This window comes from Onychostoma macrolepis, chromosome 16 (assembly GCF_012432095.1).
Source record: "Onychostoma macrolepis isolate SWU-2019 chromosome 16, ASM1243209v1, whole genome shotgun sequence".
NCBI lineage: Eukaryota > Metazoa > Chordata > Actinopteri > Cypriniformes > Cyprinidae > Onychostoma > Onychostoma macrolepis.
This window is the reverse complement of record NC_081170.1, coordinates 11,156,319-11,173,077: the sequence shown is the minus strand read 5'-3', so window position 1 is coordinate 11,173,077 and position 16,759 is coordinate 11,156,319. Positions and strand designations below refer to the sequence as shown.

Genomic DNA, 16,759 nt, shown 5'->3' with positions numbered 1-16,759 from the left:
CAAGTATGAACAGGCAAAGATTAAAGAAACAGATGAGCTAGACAGAAGCTCCAACCCCTGTGACGTTCAAACAGACTCTGCTCTTTGCAGAAAAACACAGGAGAACCTGAGGGACTATGGGTTTATTTCTACCTATGTCTACAATGAGAACTTCAAGACCTCTAAGGTAAGAGGTTCTCTGAGGATCCTGGTGGAGTGACAGTCTTTAGTCAGCCCTAGTCTTTTCATTCGCTGCATTCATCTGGTTCAAGTCATGGATCTCACTTTGTGGCAGTACCAGTTTCGAATCATCATGCTGGGAGACTCCACAGTGGGCAAATCATCCATGTTGAAACGCTACACTGAGGATCTGTTTCTGGAGTGCATCAACCAAACAGTCGGAGTGGACTTCTATGTACACTTCCTAGAGGTGGAACCTGGGGTGAGGGTCAAACTGCAGTTCTGGGATACAGCTGGTCAAGAGAGATTTAGGTAAGTATAAAACTTTTACAAATTCTACCATGAATTGAACAAACTTCCTGATCTCCAGATCTTACACTTAAGGTCAGGGGTGCCAACGACTTGCAGAGTTTAGCTCCAACTTGCCAAAACACACCTGTGAGTTTCTAGTAATCCTGAAGACCCTGATTTGCCGGTTCATGTGTGTTTATTTGTGGTTGAAGCTAAATTCTGACAGTCGCCCTCCAGGAGCAGTTTTGGACACCCCTGCTTAAGCTGAATAATTCACACAGGACTATGTTCCCCTCGCAGTAACTTCTGTACATTTAGTCATAAGTTCAGTGTCTAAAAACAGTTTAAAGAAGTTGCCTTGCTTCTGTAAAAAAAAGGATTGTGAAACATATTACTCATCACAGCAACAAGTATTCTCATGATACTTCCAGGAAGTATTTTGTCAGTCTACACTAAAAATGGACTGGCCCACTTAATTGTCCCACCCTGACAAACACGCCAACTGTTCAGCCCACCCGGAGAGAACTACAGCATCTAACTTCTTAGAGCTGGAGTTGGGTCTGTTTTTTGGGTCTGTTAATTGTTATCATTTACTCAGCCTCATATCATTCCAAAGGTGTAGCTGCATCAGTGTGGGAGGATAGGAAATTTGATGATAAGAAATAACATTTATTTTATGTTATTTAAATGTGAGTTTGACAAGCTGCTTTTCCAATTTCAGTATTTCCTCATTCAAGGAAATAGGAGTTGGTTTTGCATGCCTGAAATAGCTCACCGGAGGCCTTGCAAATATGGCTGTGTGAACTGACTTTCCTTTTAAAGGATTTCAGAATGATACAGATTATCCAGTGAGAAAGAACCTAATATGTTTATTTGGAATTTATCCATTGGGAATTGATTGGTTGGTAAAAAGAAGTCATTATGTAGGCTTACTACAATGAAGTCAGAATAAATGCAATGTATAAACAGATTATTGATTATCATAGTACAGAGGTCTGGAAAAAATAACCCTAAAACTATGGTACATTTGCAGGTCTGTGACTCGCTCCTACTACCGTAACTCAGTCGGAGGTCTTCTGGTGTTCGATCTGGGCAACCGCAAATCTTTCGAAAACGTGCAGCAGTGGTATGCAGAGGTGTGTGAACGTGTGCAACCCTACACTGTGCTGTTTGTGCTGGTGGGACACAAAAGTGACCGGATCAAAGCTGGAGAGCGAGCCGTGGAACGAACTGAGGCAGAAAAGCTCGCAAGCCAATTGGGAGCACCGTACATCGAGGCCTCAGCCAAAACGGGTCACAATGTGAAAGAGGCCTTTGAACTCTTGACCCGGAGGGTTTATCAGGGCATAAAAAGTGGAGAGATCCAGTTGCGTGACGGGTGGGATGGAGTCAGGAGCTCAGCACCTACAGCCCAAACACTCCAGAAGATACAAAACAATGAAGCCGCTGAGAAAAACAAGAGCTGTGCTTGTTAACTTATAATATGTGGTTCTTGCAACTTTTGAGTGTAGATCTCCAAATAGGATGGATGTGTCAGAGATTGCCAAATACAGATTAATGCAAATGTAAAGGTCTTTCAGATTGTAGGTATATACAGTAGTCAACATTTGAAGTGGATCAAAAAAGTTCATCAAAGCATTTTGATTTTAGGACAACTTTGATGAAAGGTTTTGATCCGCTTCAATGTTGACTAGTGTATTATAATTTGTGCTTATCTGCAAGATATCAACATTTGCGAACCACACTGAAACTCATAATTAACATCATATACATTCATATGTACATTTAATTTCCAATTGTTTGTATTTCTGGAATCAACGTTGGATAAAGGTGTCTTTATTAGTGTGTCAACTGTTACTGCATCAGTTAAAGATTTTAACTGCTATTAATCATATTATGTCATATTATTAAGGCCACATATTTCCATAAACATGGATGTATTTTTGCGGATACATTCTGGAGGTATTTAAGAGTTAAACTATTCATTAATATATACATACATAAATGCTGAAACAGTTCATGTTGTAATTTCTGAAATTATGTCCAACAAAATCTGAGTGAGTTCAGTGTGAATAAATCACAATTAGTTGTTTTTTTATTCATGAAAAACAGGAGACTGTAAAACACTGTGATACATGGCAAAAAAACCTTTTATACTCAGTTTAACTCCACAGAAATGTTCAAATCTGCACACAAACCCACAGCAGAAAGGGTTTATGCACCATTTCCCATACATCACACATTTATAACTCCCTCTAGCCAATTAACCATTCTGCTGTATGTCACTAGTTCCAATGCAATTAATTAAATGGGGGAAGTGGTATTTATTTCTCTGGTAAAAATGACTGTTTACCTTTAGAAAGTCACACACTAAAGATGTCCTCTATAGTACTAAATATTACTTAAGTGATGAAGTCTATAACACCAAACACTATGAACCAATCAGACACATGGTGATTGTAATTGTGCATAGCTATTAATGCCAGCTGAGCAAAAGTTGTGTGACCGCATGACGGGTCAGCTATACACAAAATATGAATGAAAATGTGGTTTGTGGGAAAAACAATAAACAACTGATGTTTCTCACAGAAGTCTGTGAGCTTCTATAATATAATAAACCCCAGTATAGCACCAAGTCGGAGACCAAGGTGCCCAAATAAAATGTTCACATGGTGGTTTTAACACAAAGTGAACTGTACAGACAATACACGTCACTTCCTATGCACCTTTTGAATGCGAAAAGTCAACAGAACTGTACTGTAAATAGTACAATGCATTCTGCCTCTCTGATTAACATAACATATATAGATTCAATCCCTCTCCACTTCCAAAACTTGCAGAAAAAAATGTTTATTGGTGCTTCCGATCTTGCTACTTTTTGGTTGTTTTGCGGATCAATGCCATTCTCTGAAAGAACAGAAAAAGATATTTAGGTATGCAAGTCATGTGTTTTTCATAATATCAGTTCAAGTGCATGAGAACGATGGCTGACCTGTTTGTGAGCTTCTGTGGTGCAAGCCTTCTTATACGGCCGGATCTCATCTGAACCAAAACCAGGAATCCACATGTTCCACTGTCGTTCTGTGATGCAAGTTTGGATTAGGGACTATATTACCTTATATTACTCTTTAGAATGGTAATAAAGTTCAATGTAAGCAGTGCAAAAAATGTGTGTATTTATTCAAATTCATAAAAAAGGCACTCAAACCGCTGGGAATTGTCTATGCAAGAGCCTCACCCAGGTGTAGCTGGACATCTTTCACTTCAAGAGTGTTTGACTTCCTGTGTCGGGCAAGTTGGCACGCCGCCGTCACCACGCTCTCAATGAAGTCATCTGCAATCTGCAAGAGCATCTGAAGGGAAAGAGAAATGACTCAGATTAACAGACAACAGCATAGTGACACTACTTGGGGTTGGTAAGATTTTTACTATATTTGGAAGAAACTCAGCAAGGCTGCATTTATTTGATTTGATTTGAGTAAAAATAGTAATATTGTGAAATATTATTACAATTTACAACTGTTTTCTGTTTTAATACATTTTATAAGGCAATTTATTTATTCCTGTGATGACAAAGGTTTAGAAATCGTTCTAATATGCTGATTTGCTGCACAAAATAACATTTCATATTACCATCAATGTTAAAACCAGTTGTTCTGCTTACTATTTTTGTTGTAACCATGATACACATTTTTAAGATTCTTCAATGAACAGAAGGTTCAAAAAGAAAAGTATTTATTGGAAACAGGATTTGTTTGATATTCTAAATGTCGTTACTGTTACTTTTAACCTAATGCATCCTTGCCAAATAAAATTATTAATATATAAAAATGCTTGAATTTTTAATGTTCAAAATAGATAACTAGGGAACCATATAAAAATTATACTATGACTTTTTTTTTGGTTTTCACAATTTTATTTTAGCAGTGGATATAAAGTGATGCTTCTTATTATGAAAAACTGTTTTATTATTATTATTATTATAAATTGCTTCCTAAAGATTGAGAAGTCATTCAAGCAACCCACAGACTTGCCAAATGTCTTTACTGTTAATTTTGACCAAATTAATGCATCCTTGCTGAATAAAATTATTAGAATAATATAAAATAATCTTATAAGCACTAAGCTGACAAAAATGGATAACTAGGGAACAATATCAATAATCAACTGACTAGTTTTAAAAAAATGTTCACATTTTAAGGGGATGTTTCTTATTTTGAAATACAGCTATTGTACTTGTACTGTAAATTCCTTCATTAAGTCGGAGTAGTTGTTCAGGCATCCCACAGACTTGTCATTTATGAAAGTATATACTTGTGTGCATCACTAACAACAAGAGTAATACCTACCTCCTCCACATCTTCATCGAGTTGCTCATTAGGGTCGATTTCTCTCACGAGATCCTGCAGTTTCTTCTTACTAAGCACCTGTTCGGAGGATATTAGATCAAAAATGTTATGTGGAATACAAATAGAGGCACAGTCTAAAACATTTGAACTGCTTGGCGTCTCACCTGAGTGCCTTCGGGGCTCAGTCTCCCTGCAGGTCCGGGGGTGCCTGGAACTTTCCCGGGGGCGACGGTGCTGTTGGCCATGTTGGTGGAGATGGGTGGTGTTGAAGAGGCTTCTGCTTTCACAACGGTGAAGAAGTTAGAGCGACTAGTCTGTGGTGGGTACTGGGTCATACTATGCTAGTCAAGAGATATCTGTCAGGAAGCCTCTTCAAATCCAGAGTTCGGTCTGTTCAGCTGCAAAAAAAAATAAATATCACATACACTGTTTTTAAGTACCCCAACAAACTAAGGACTTACAGAGTCACTCAACGCACAGAGCTCACTAGGAAAAACACATCACAGAACTGTCATCTGCTCTACAGGCTAACGACTTTAGCTTTGTAGCTTCGCTGATGTTTTCTGAGATTATCAACTTGAACTACTTGGGCAAATGCGGATGTAATACTGATATTAATACATTTAATAATGCAAATGAACAAACAAATCATGTTTTCGTGGTTGCTATAATTCATCACTAACGTTACATCACTACAGCTTAGCATATTAGCAGCTAGCAAGTAAACATTTGTGCCAATCCACATCTCGTGATGCTTTCCTTTTGTTTTATATTATCATATTAGATGGTGAATTAGTGTAGTACCTGATCCAAATAATTCTGTATTATCTTTCCATTTTCGACGTTTGTGAGCTGGAAATATTCAAAAGCCAATTTAAGTTGATGTTGTTATTCCTTCTACAGGCGCCTCTTCTGGCGAACGGAGCTCTGCTGAATTATCGCGAGATCTCGGAGAATGTGTTTTACAAAATAAAAGCCCAGATGTCTCTTCCAAATTAGTTTATTGTATTACAAAATTTGTAATAAAGGAATGTTTTTTGTTTAATATGTTACGTTATATGGGGACAATAGTTTTAATTCTTCTCTCAGTTTGAAAAAACAAACATCATTTGCATTTACAGTAATGTGTTTACAATGGAAGTCAAAAGGTGTTTTTTTTTCTTTTTTTAGCTGTAAACTTCTAAATGCTTTCTAGATACGTTTAAGGGATGAGAATATTATCTAGTTTTCTCTGTGTAGACAGTCTCTTTCTGACATGTGAAAGTGAAAGGATGTACAGTCAAACCAGGAGCTGAGAAACGTTTGCACATAAAAGATCAGTAAGCGATATTATCACACTAATCTCATGTTGACATACATTTTGTTTAAATTTTATGAACATACTTTTAAAACTGTAATGCTTCTTCTGGTCTTGCCCCATATTTCATTTAAATATATCACTGTTGACAGAACAGTATGCTTAAAAAGGACACACTACCTTTTTTATTCATTTATTCAAACGTTAAATTCATGTCATGAAAGTTTTTGTTTTCATGATTAGATGTGTATGTCCACTTTAGGAAAGTGATGGGAATTTGATTTCAGATATCTCTGAGTCTGGTGAACTACTGCCACTTCGGTCACTGTATGTGTCCCTGAGAGAGAGAAGAAAAACAAGGTAAGACATACTGCTTGTTGCAATTTTCAATAGTTAAGCTCATCTGAGAGAGTTCATTAGGCCAATTACCGAGGTGAGAGCCGGCATCCTTTTTGTAAGTAGTTCTGTAGTTTCCCAGATGCTGCCAGTAGAAGGCCAAAATAAGGAGGTGAGGGTTTGATGGGGCGAGAAGTGAATTCTGGGTGGTACTGCACTCCGACAAAATAAGGGTGATCTGTCGTGACAGAAGAAACAAACTGAAGTGAATACTGACTACCTCTCCAGACAGGTTCAGATACTGGAGATTCACTGACCTTCAAGTTCAATGATCTCCATTCGCTCCCCCTCCAGGTCCTGACCCACAAAACGAAAACCTCTATCCTCAAAGTGCTGCTTCAATTCTGGATTAACCTAGAAAGACACAAAATAAACTAATAAAACAAACAGAAAAAAATAATTTAAAAAGTCATTTTGTAAATATTAACCGAACCTCAAAGCGATGTCGATGCCTTTCATCCACATATTCAGCATCTCCGTACAGCTTTCCTACAACAACATTTTAAAACCTTTAAATACAGCATCAGTTTCTAATTTTGTGATGAGCGAATTTCACAGTTTACTGTGGGACAAAAGGTCACAACTTACGAAGAAAGCTGGAGGTGCTTTTGAATAAGGTGCGCCTTTTTCCCAACCGCATGGTTCCTCCCAGCTGCCCTGGATTGTGCTCGGGCATTTCAATCACCTGGTAACACAAACAGGTTTCATCACACCAAAAGAAAAAGAACCATTGTGCAGATTTGCTCGTTTGTTTTACAAAACCATTACCTACCACTGGATGTTTTGTTTCAGGGTCAAATTCTGTAGAATTGGCATCTATTAAGAGGAAAGCAGTTAAAAGAAAAACACTTTAAAACATGTGCAAAGTTTGATTTAAAAAACATTTCATAAAATCTTGTATGGGTGTTCTTACCTTCCCAGCCAAGTACATTACGAGCAAATTCACACACTGCTAGCTGCATGCCCAAACAAACACCTGCCAAACGAGATTGAGATAACCACAGGCATACTGTCAAAGTGTTTACATCATATTTTGTCACTAACATTGCACTGACTGCCAGTTACCTAAAAATGGCTTTTTCTGTCTCCTTGCCCAGTTAATAGCTTGGATTTTTCCCTCAGTGCCTCGCACACCAAAGCCTCCAGGAACAAGAACACCACTAACAGTCAAACAAAGATTCAAATGAACATTCGATGATTAAATATTCAAAGTGAAATATTCAAAGTCAAATGGTAGTTTGTAAACTATTTTACATCCATAATGCATGTTTTTTTCCATAATGCAGAGCTGATATGACACCAGCAGATTAAAACTTATAATTTAAATGTTCTCTGTTGATGGACAAAACAGAGTTAATGTTAATTTCTAGTGTTTTTGTGGGTACACTAACTCAGCACTGCAGAGCTTCTGCCAGGCCTCATGGTACTTCACCGGCTCCTCCTGCAACGCTGCTGGCTCCAGGTCTGCCGAATCGATGTACTGAAATGAAGTACCATTTTATAGTATCACACTTAAAAAAACATTACAGTTTAACAGATTGGGGTAAGTTAAGATTTTTTTATTTTTTTGAAAGAAGTCTCTTATGGTCACCAAGTTGCATTTCTATGGAAGCCTGTTTCCGCCACTGAATAAAAAATTAAAATAAAAGGTTATTGTGACTTTATCTCAGAATTGCGTGATATACACTCACAATTGCGAGTTATAAAATCAGAATTACGATTTATAAAGTCACAATTTTGACTTTTTTTCTTGCAACTGCAAGTTTATATCTCGCAATTCTGACTTTATAACTTGGAATTCCAAGTAAAAAAGTCATAATTGTGAGAGAAATTCGCAATTCTGAGAAAAAAAGTCAGAATTGTTTTTCTTTATTTCTCAATTGTGTGATATAAACTCGCAATTGCGAGACAAAGAAGCAATTCTGAGAAATAAAGTCAGAACTGCGAGATATAAACTCACAATTCTGACTTTTTTCTCAGAATTGCGAATTTCTCTCACAATTATGACTTTTTTACTTGGAATTGCGAGTTTATATCACGCAATTATGAGAAAAAAAGTCAGAATTGTGAAGTCGCAATTACCTTTTCCACTTTTTCAGTGGTGGAAACGGGCTTCCATACATTTCTTTGATCAAAAATACAGTTAAACTAACAAACAAACAAACAAAAAAAACAACAGTAATATTGTTAAGTATGCAAAAATACAAATTTGAATTCAAAAGGCACTCTCAGATGGGGCAAAACTATCAACTTCATCATAGAAGCACAGGAAATTGCTACTAGTTCCTTTGGCATTCCTTACCTTGACCTCTAGCTTATAGTTGATGGCGAGGGCAGAGTGCTCCAGTGCTTTAATAACAGAGGCATACGAATCTGAAAGCTTGGTGTATTTGCCTACTAAAGCGATGGAGGTTTGCTCTAGGAGTCGGTCAGATCTATGAAACAGGGACAGACTGCTCAAAACAGCTGTACCAAAATGGAATTTCTGGGAAGAATAAAATTTTTGAGATGCATAGGCAAACCGGTCTGACATCTCCTTCCATTTTGTGAGCATTTTGCGAGGTCTCATCTCAATGGGCAAGTCCAGCCTGCGACAGAAGTAGTCAACTATGCCCTGATCCTCCAGGAGCAAAGGTACTCTGTAGATGGAGGACACGTCATGTATGCAGATCACCTGTTCAGGTTCTACATGGCAAAACATGGAGATTTTCTCTTTCACGGCAGTGTCCAATGGAGTGGAGCAACGACAAACAATCTGCAAACAAAAATGATGCATTCTCAGAAACACACCAAAAAAAAAAAATCTAAGAATTGGAGTGACTTTACTTGCATTGGCTCTTTATAGCATGCATATAATAGACAGCAAAGACTGACGAGATCAGGTGACAGGCCAAGTCCACGAAGCTCCCGAACACTGTTCTGTGTGGGTTTGGTCTTCTGTTCTCCTGTTGAATTGGGCTAAAAAAAAATAGTTTTTTTTTTTTTCCATCACTTTTTAACTACAAATATTTAGATATAACTATGAGTAAAAAAAAAACTCTTACCTGAGGAACAAGACTGACATGGATGTTACAAAAATTCTCCCGTTTCACTTTAAATTGAAACTGTCTAAAAGCTTCAATGAAAGGCATACTCTCAATATCTCCGACCGTACCTCCAAGCTGTAGGGGGAGAAAAATTGTAAATTAATTTTATTTTATTATATAATCATTTATTTATGTTAAAATCTATATTCAAATTTTAAAAAATGTTTTTACTTTATCTCTGACAGTGGTGGAAAAACGTATGCAAAACTTGCATATATACATAATCCAGCATTTTTAACCTAATATTACATAACCTAAGCAGTAATTTTTTGTCTTTATAGAACAATTCATGAATACAATTTTTTTTTTTACAAATAAAAACTGTTGCTTTGTCCTTAATAGAAAAATAAAAACAAATGTTTCCTCAAAATGTACAGCACAAAACAGACAGGTATACCTCAATGACACAGACTTCTGGTTCAATACCGTCATCATCCACGGAGACCTTAGCCTGCCGCATGACCCATTCCTGTATAGCATCGGTAATGTGTGGTACCACTGTGAAAAATTATTCATATTCATCTAAGTGACACCACATTTTCCATTATGTAACCTCCCCAGAAGCACGTGTTGCAGGCAACAGATGCTTAAACCTTTGTAATACAATCAGAGGAGGATATGCAAATTAAGGCTGGGTGCTGTCAAATATTTCAAGGTACAATAAACATCATGGTACATCTGTCATGATAGAATTTATTGCAATGCAACGGCTTCAAAGCAGTATTGTTAGAAAAACAATTGCAACATATTAACATATACTACTCTTCAAAAATTTGGAGTCTGTACATTTTTATAAAGAAATTAATTTTATTTAACTGAAGTGAAGTGACAGTGAAAACATTTATGAAAGATTTCTTTGTAAATAAATGCTGTTCTTTCCAACTTTCTATTCATCAAAGAATCCTGAAAAAACAGTAGTATAGTTTACACAAATATATTAGGCTGCACAGCTGTTTTCAACATTTATATTTAGAAATGCACCAAATCATCGTATTAGAATGATTTCTACAGGATCATGTGACACTGAAGACTGGAAAAATGGCTGCTGAAAATTCAGCTTTGCAATCACAGCTTTAAATTACTTATAAAATAAAAACGGACTGAAATAGAAACAATTATTTTATTGTATTGATTTCACAATATTACTGTTTTACCATATTTTTGATCAAATAAATGCAGCTTTAGTGAACATAAAACACAAAAAATTACCAGCCCCAAATATTTGAATGGTAGTGTATGGTATGGTTGTATAGGCACATATTAAATGCAAATTGTATATTACAGAATGCAGTATATTTTATGTTCAAACTCAGACAAGACTGAGATAATCCTGTTTCCTCATGCCATATTTCATATTTATGTTCCAAACACCCTCGTGACATTGTGTAACTCACCTTGTACAGTTTTGCCCAAGTAATCCCCTCTCCTCTCCTTATTTATAACTGACTGATAGATCTTCCCCGTTGTCAAATTGTTGTCCCTGGTTAGCCGGATATCCAGAAAACGTTCATAGTTCCCTAAATCCAAGTCCACCTCGCCGCCATCATCCAGCACAAACACTTCACCTGTTAAACAGAGCGTCAGAGAGATTGACAGTGGATGTGGATGCCAATAGAAACAAAAGACAGATATCAGAGCCATCAGTATATTATGCTCCATATATGCTGTAGCCCAAAATAATGACCAACCAATTTTGCAAAACAAATGTCTCATGTAGCAGTTTGTATTTATGAATCGAATTCAAATGAAGTCAATCTATTTAAAGCAGCCTGCACTTACCATGTTCATAGGGAGAGAAAGTGCCTGCATCGATGTTGATGTAGGGGTCGATTTTGATAGCAGTGACATGCAGGCCACATGATTTGAGTATAGTACCCACACTGCTGGCTATTATCCCTTTACCAATGCCAGATATCACACCGCCTGTCACCAGTATGTACTTCATTATTCAACAGCGTCTATCAGTGTGAGAAAGACAGTGGTGTTTATTTCAACAATGTAACAATCAGCCACAAATATATTATGTTACATACTGTATATGAAGTTCAGAATAAATGTAAGTGGGTCAATCAAATTTTTTCCCACTGAAGTTATTCAAAAACACATGGAAATGCAATTCATAAAAATCCCTTGAATACACCTCAGCTATAATGAACAAGTCAAATTATGAACTACAATTTTTATCATTTTTAAAAGATTATTACATTTTAATATTTTGATTAAAAAAATCTAGTTTTAGTAACTGTCTAAAGATTGTGAAAAAGTCTTACTTTTTATTAAATACTTTTAGCATAATTCCTTACTGTTATGGATTTGTTGTGACCCCGGCTGTGAAAACCCAGCTAAAGTCATTTTTTGGCGATTTACTGTTTTCTACATAAAATCATACTTAAGGTAAAGAACATTCTGTAAAAACGTAACATTGACATCTTTAATATTGACTGAGTAACACCATGTCAAAGATTGATATCATAGTGAAATTAATGGTTGAAATCAAATTTTGATGCTTATCTCATAATTAGATTTTGAGACCTTTGAGCCTGGATTTCACAGAGGAACACATATTATATAAACTAATTAAAATATAAATCACACATAACCCTCTGAACACATAATACTAACATAATTCTTTACTATATGTGACCCCTTAAATACATTTAGCAGAGGCTTTTATTCAAAGCAACTTACAATAGAGGAACAAAAGTGTGGAATTTAAGCATAAAAACGTGAAAAAGTGCACTTTGTGCTTTGTATCACTTGACTTTTTGTACTTTTAGCTGAAAATCGTATAAAAAGTCAATATATATGTCTGAAACTAACAAAGACATAACGATTACATTTCTAAAAACCTGGCACATAAGCTAGATTTTTTTTTTTATTATTATTATTTACTGGAAAGCAAACAACAATAACCAAGGAATCAATCCAAACGCATTGTGACACAAGAAAGTAAATCATTAATTACATCTTTGGCGGGAAGACAGACAATAAGACACACAATAACAATTAAACTCAATATACATTTATAACGGCCATGCCAAACTCCGCAACACCCAAGCAGATGATGTTAAGAAAAGGACAAACTGTAAACCAAGATGACCTTGTAAACAAAAGCCAAATAGGCCAAAGCGTCATTCACTAACGAATCTCTCTCTAACAACATAAAGTGTACATGCTATCGCCAGAGCGTTTCGCGGTGTCTTTTAATAGTCTCATAATTGAAAGCCATTAGAGACCCTAATAGATTACATAACATTGCAGTAAACTTCCATGTCGGTACAAGTGCCTCGCGAGGTGCAGTGAAAGCAGAAATCGAACATAAAATGAGTGTTTAACCGTACCTGAGCTCGTGCCGTTCAAATATATAAAACCGAAGATTTAAAAACATCAACCGATTCAAGATACACGAGCCATCATCGCGACACGTTTGTTTGGGTGTCAGCGAAATGCGGTAAAGCGCCAAAACAACACGTGGTGTGGAATCCGATGCTGCTGAGTTTTAACTCTAGCTTTGCCACTGAGTAGCATCTGCCTGCAAAACCGGAGGCTGCATTTTCAGGAACGCAGTCCTAGGACCGCATTTCTAGGACCCTAGGTTTTTAGTGACAACGCCACCTACCGAATTAGAGGACCAGCGAAGATGGCTGACAGTCAGAGTGTGAGTATCAAATGTGAATACATTTTTATTTGTTTAACATTAAAAACAATTGTGATGCATTTCATTGGAAAGTTAACGTAGCCGAAGTGATCGTGATTTGCTAAATAGTCTTGAATGCATAGCCGTCATATATTAGCATCTAATACTGTAAAATGAATTGTTAGCATAAGTCTGTTGAATTATTGACAGCACAATAAACTGTAGCACGTTCGTTGTGAAAGCTTGTTAATTACTCATTGTTTTTCCATTTTAATTGTTAAAATAATCTTAATGTTTTAACTGTCACGTGCTCACAGTCAGCCTGTTTAAAGTTACCCCACAATACATGTTATGAGTACGTCTCTTCATTTTGACATGGTTTTATAATGTTGGTTGAGACATATGACATTTTAATAGTCAGACATAACAGAGAGGCCATCATAATAATTGACTGTTAAAATACCACGTGTTAGATTGTGTCATTTACTGTGTACTGTACTCTATATGAAGTGCTTTCAAGGACACAGCTCAGGGCAGGCAATAGTATGACAAAAGATAAATAAATAAGTTGGTCAAGTATTGGAATTGTTTTTACACAATGTCCAATGTATCCTTTTTTAAGCGTTAACAGTATTTCTGTTAACCTGTGATTATGTTCTCCATTTACTATTTCAGTGAAGTGGAAGGATTGAACAGGGTGATAGAGAAACAACTGAGAAAAGAGGGGAGAGCATCCAGGTGGTAGATAGTGCTGCTGCATACATCACAATGTGTGCTTTAAATATTTAAAGTCATGTCAATAATATGTTATTTCTATTCAGATTTCTTGCATCTCTCTCTATTATTTTTTTTTCTCAGTTCAGATGGGCTTTATTGACATGAATGTTTCAAGAACCTTTGTTCCCACAACATCAAAATAAAATTTTCCAAATCTTTGAACAGTAGCTATGCAATAATAGTATTATGAGCATTAATTAGTATGAAGATTGATATAATTATTTTTGGATCGTATGTGTGTGCACTCTGTGGTAACTAAGATCTTTTAAATATGAAATTTAAAATTAGAGAGTAGAACAGGTTCAACTAAATGTTCCTTATTTCATTCACTTCTCTCTTTCTCTCTCTTAGGAGTCAGTGAAGGCGTCGTCCATGAAGTTCTTTCTATGTGGTTCACGTCATGAACAAATTTGTTTTTGTGTGTTCAAGTTATTATTTTATAAAATATACACAATCTTAAATCTACTCCCGGAGTAATCCTTGTGTCTTCCCTCTGTACTTGAAAATGTGGTTGATCTAGTGACTGAAAAGACTATACCATGATTCCTTGTTTATTTTACATGAGTTATTATATTATGCTACTTAGACCCAATAATTACTCAACATTCCTAGGAACCAGGTTTAATTGCAATAAAGAAAGTAGTATTTGGGAGTAATAAAACTTTTTAAAAAACTCTAAAATTCTAATGTAGTTAAAACTGGGTGGAAATACTGCTTTAGTGGCACTTTTTTCAGTCCTCCAAAACTAGGGTCCTGGAAATGCGTTCCTGGGACTGCGGTTCTCCGGCTCGGTAGGTGGCATGTCAAAAAAAACTAGGGTCCTAGAAGTGCGGTCCTACAACTGCGGTCCTGAAAGTGCGGCCTCCGGTATTGCAGACAGATAATGTTGTTGCCACTCGCACTTACATTGATACAAAGAGGGTCATAACGTAGAGTGAACGCCTTATAATTGATCGCATCATTTCAGCAGGCTATTACTGCATTACATCGATTTAGTCTATTGTTTTAAAAAAAAATTAACATCAACATATTGGCTAAATGGAGGAATGGGCTCACATTCCTGTCAGTTTGTACTGTGGTTTATTTAAGATTTTAGATCGATATCACTTAGTACTTCTAACTCTCTAAGATCATTATTATTTTAGAGTCGATGTGCAAATGTCTTAATACAAAACCCGATCAATTCCTTATTACATTCAAGATTCCGATTTGTATTTTAACATCGTCAAAACACCGAAGCAGCAAAGCATGTATTTATTTACTGTTTCAGTAGGCTGTTCTGTATTCTTTATTGCCATGAAAACATGCAGAGTTGGTACTGACATGTTTACAAAACACAAATAACAGACGTTGCGGTTGAGATAAAATGAGTAAGATTAATTGTCGACGGCGGGACAGCATCCACTAGAGTAGCAACACTAGAGTAAAATATAAGCTGCGTCTGACGTCACGTCGGCGTCTACGTAAGCAGGAGGAGGCGCGCGGGAAGCGGGATTTTTGAAAACGCAACATTTTGACCTTCCAACGGTTTAATTTCTAATCTAATTCTGATTAATTCAGTAATTTATAGGGTTTACCAAAATAAAAAATAAAAGTTGCCTATATGTCAATATTAGATAAATATTGGTCTTATATTGTATAGTTTTTGAGACTATGAAGAAATCTGCTGTTTTATTTCATTTATAGTGATTTTACAATGAATGAAAAAAAGATTTTATATATATATATATATATATATATATATATATATAAATTCATGTTACTTTAGATCAGGGTGCCCAAACTCGGTCCTGGAGGGCCGGTGTCCTGCAGAGTTTAGCTCCAACTTGCCTCAACACACCTGCCGGGAAGTTTCTAGTATGCCTTGTAAGAGCTTGATTAGCTGGTTCAGGTGTGTCTAATTGGGGTTGAATCTAAACTCTGCCGGACACCGGCCCTCCAGGACCGAGTTTGGGCACCCCTGCTTTAGATGCTTAATAAAACCCCTGATATTTTAGCTTGTAGAAACCTGTTTAGACGCTTTCCATTATAATTAATCTACATATATTTAAAGCCACTAGATGGCGCGAGGCGACGTAATGAGAAACATTGAAGATGCCGCACAAATCATACACATCACACACAAACTGCTAGAGACGGATGTTTATTGACAGTTTAAGTTGAAACATTTGCTGAGTCATAAAAACATGTTTTCAGTTTTGGTTGCAGGTTTTCTTCTTCTATCCAATTGTGAACAGCAAGACTCTCAGATGAGAACATGATGGAAGTAAATTGGATACATTGCAAGGACCAAACACATCAAAGCTGATTAGTTTTGTCAGGTACCTCATTCTAAATGATATGTGCTTGTGAAACATGACAGACATTCACATACTCCTCTTCCCTCCAACCCAGAAATTAATAATCAAATAATGATTAGCATCTAAAAATGAGTCATCCATCACTATGACTGAATATATCACCAGTGTTTTCCTGCAAAAGTGTAGAGACCAAATGAATTATTTAGAGACCATAATTCATCCAATCCTTTATATAACATTTCAGTCAATAGCCGAGTTGCGTCTCTCCTGGCGACAGCTGGGTTTAGGTTTGATTATTATTTATCTAATTATAGCGCACTGTCCCTGGTTTAGGCTCCTCAGTAAGGTGTGTCACATAGGACTTACATAAGCGTTGGAGGTAATTATGCCAGAACAAACTGTATTTGTGCTTGCTGAGCTCCATCGCTCTGAATGAGACTCACATGTTGAGCTGTTAGCATTATGTA

The 16,759-nt window shown here is 36.4% G+C and overlaps 3 protein-coding genes across 7 annotated transcripts; 1 reads left to right on the top strand and 2 right to left on the bottom strand.

The window, feature by feature from the left end:
* Positions 1-31: 31 nt before the first annotated feature.
* Positions 32-2,882, top strand: rab42b (RAB42, member RAS oncogene family). Of its 2 annotated transcripts, XM_058746302.1 has the most exons (3): positions 32-166; positions 275-471; positions 1,484-2,882. In XM_058746302.1, the coding sequence occupies exons 2-3, from the start codon at positions 293-295 to the stop codon at positions 1,923-1,925; spliced, it is 621 nt and encodes a 206-aa protein (XP_058602285.1). In that variant the 5' UTR covers positions 32-166; positions 275-292; the 3' UTR covers positions 1,926-2,882. The 2 variants fall into 2 exon arrangements, with proteins under 2 accessions (XP_058602285.1, XP_058602284.1); XM_058746301.1 differs by having other exon boundaries at positions 61-471.
* On the bottom strand, positions 2,509-5,755 carry taf12 (TAF12 RNA polymerase II, TATA box binding protein (TBP)-associated factor). The gene is made up of 6 exons (XM_058746303.1): positions 5,604-5,755; positions 4,964-5,197; positions 4,800-4,877; positions 3,689-3,803; positions 3,443-3,531; positions 2,509-3,357 (listed from the first exon to the last, which is right to left on the bottom strand). Exons 2-6 carry the CDS (start codon positions 5,132-5,134, stop codon positions 3,322-3,324), a joined length of 489 nt encoding a protein of 162 aa, XP_058602286.1. The 5' UTR covers positions 5,135-5,197; positions 5,604-5,755; the 3' UTR covers positions 2,509-3,321.
* Positions 5,756-5,783: 28 nt separating this feature from the next.
* On the bottom strand, positions 5,784-13,125 carry ctps1b (CTP synthase 1b). 4 transcript variants are annotated; one of them, XM_058746297.1, is made up of 17 exons: positions 12,920-13,124; positions 11,358-11,536; positions 10,973-11,143; positions 9,976-10,076; positions 9,537-9,653; positions 9,367-9,450; positions 9,015-9,247; positions 8,795-8,927; positions 7,884-7,972; positions 7,558-7,652; positions 7,406-7,468; positions 7,265-7,308; positions 7,081-7,177; positions 6,926-6,981; positions 6,750-6,846; positions 6,526-6,670; positions 5,784-6,433 (listed from the first exon to the last, which is right to left on the bottom strand). In XM_058746297.1, the coding sequence occupies exons 2-17, from the start codon at positions 11,521-11,523 to the stop codon at positions 6,355-6,357; spliced, it is 1,770 nt and encodes a 589-aa protein (XP_058602280.1). In that variant the 5' UTR covers positions 11,524-11,536; positions 12,920-13,124; the 3' UTR covers positions 5,784-6,354. The 4 variants fall into 4 exon arrangements, with proteins under 4 accessions (XP_058602280.1, XP_058602281.1, XP_058602279.1 ...); XM_058746298.1 differs by having other exon boundaries at positions 9,024-9,247; XM_058746296.1 differs by having other exon boundaries at positions 8,795-9,247; positions 12,920-13,125.
* Positions 13,126-16,759: the final 3,634 nt, after the last annotated feature.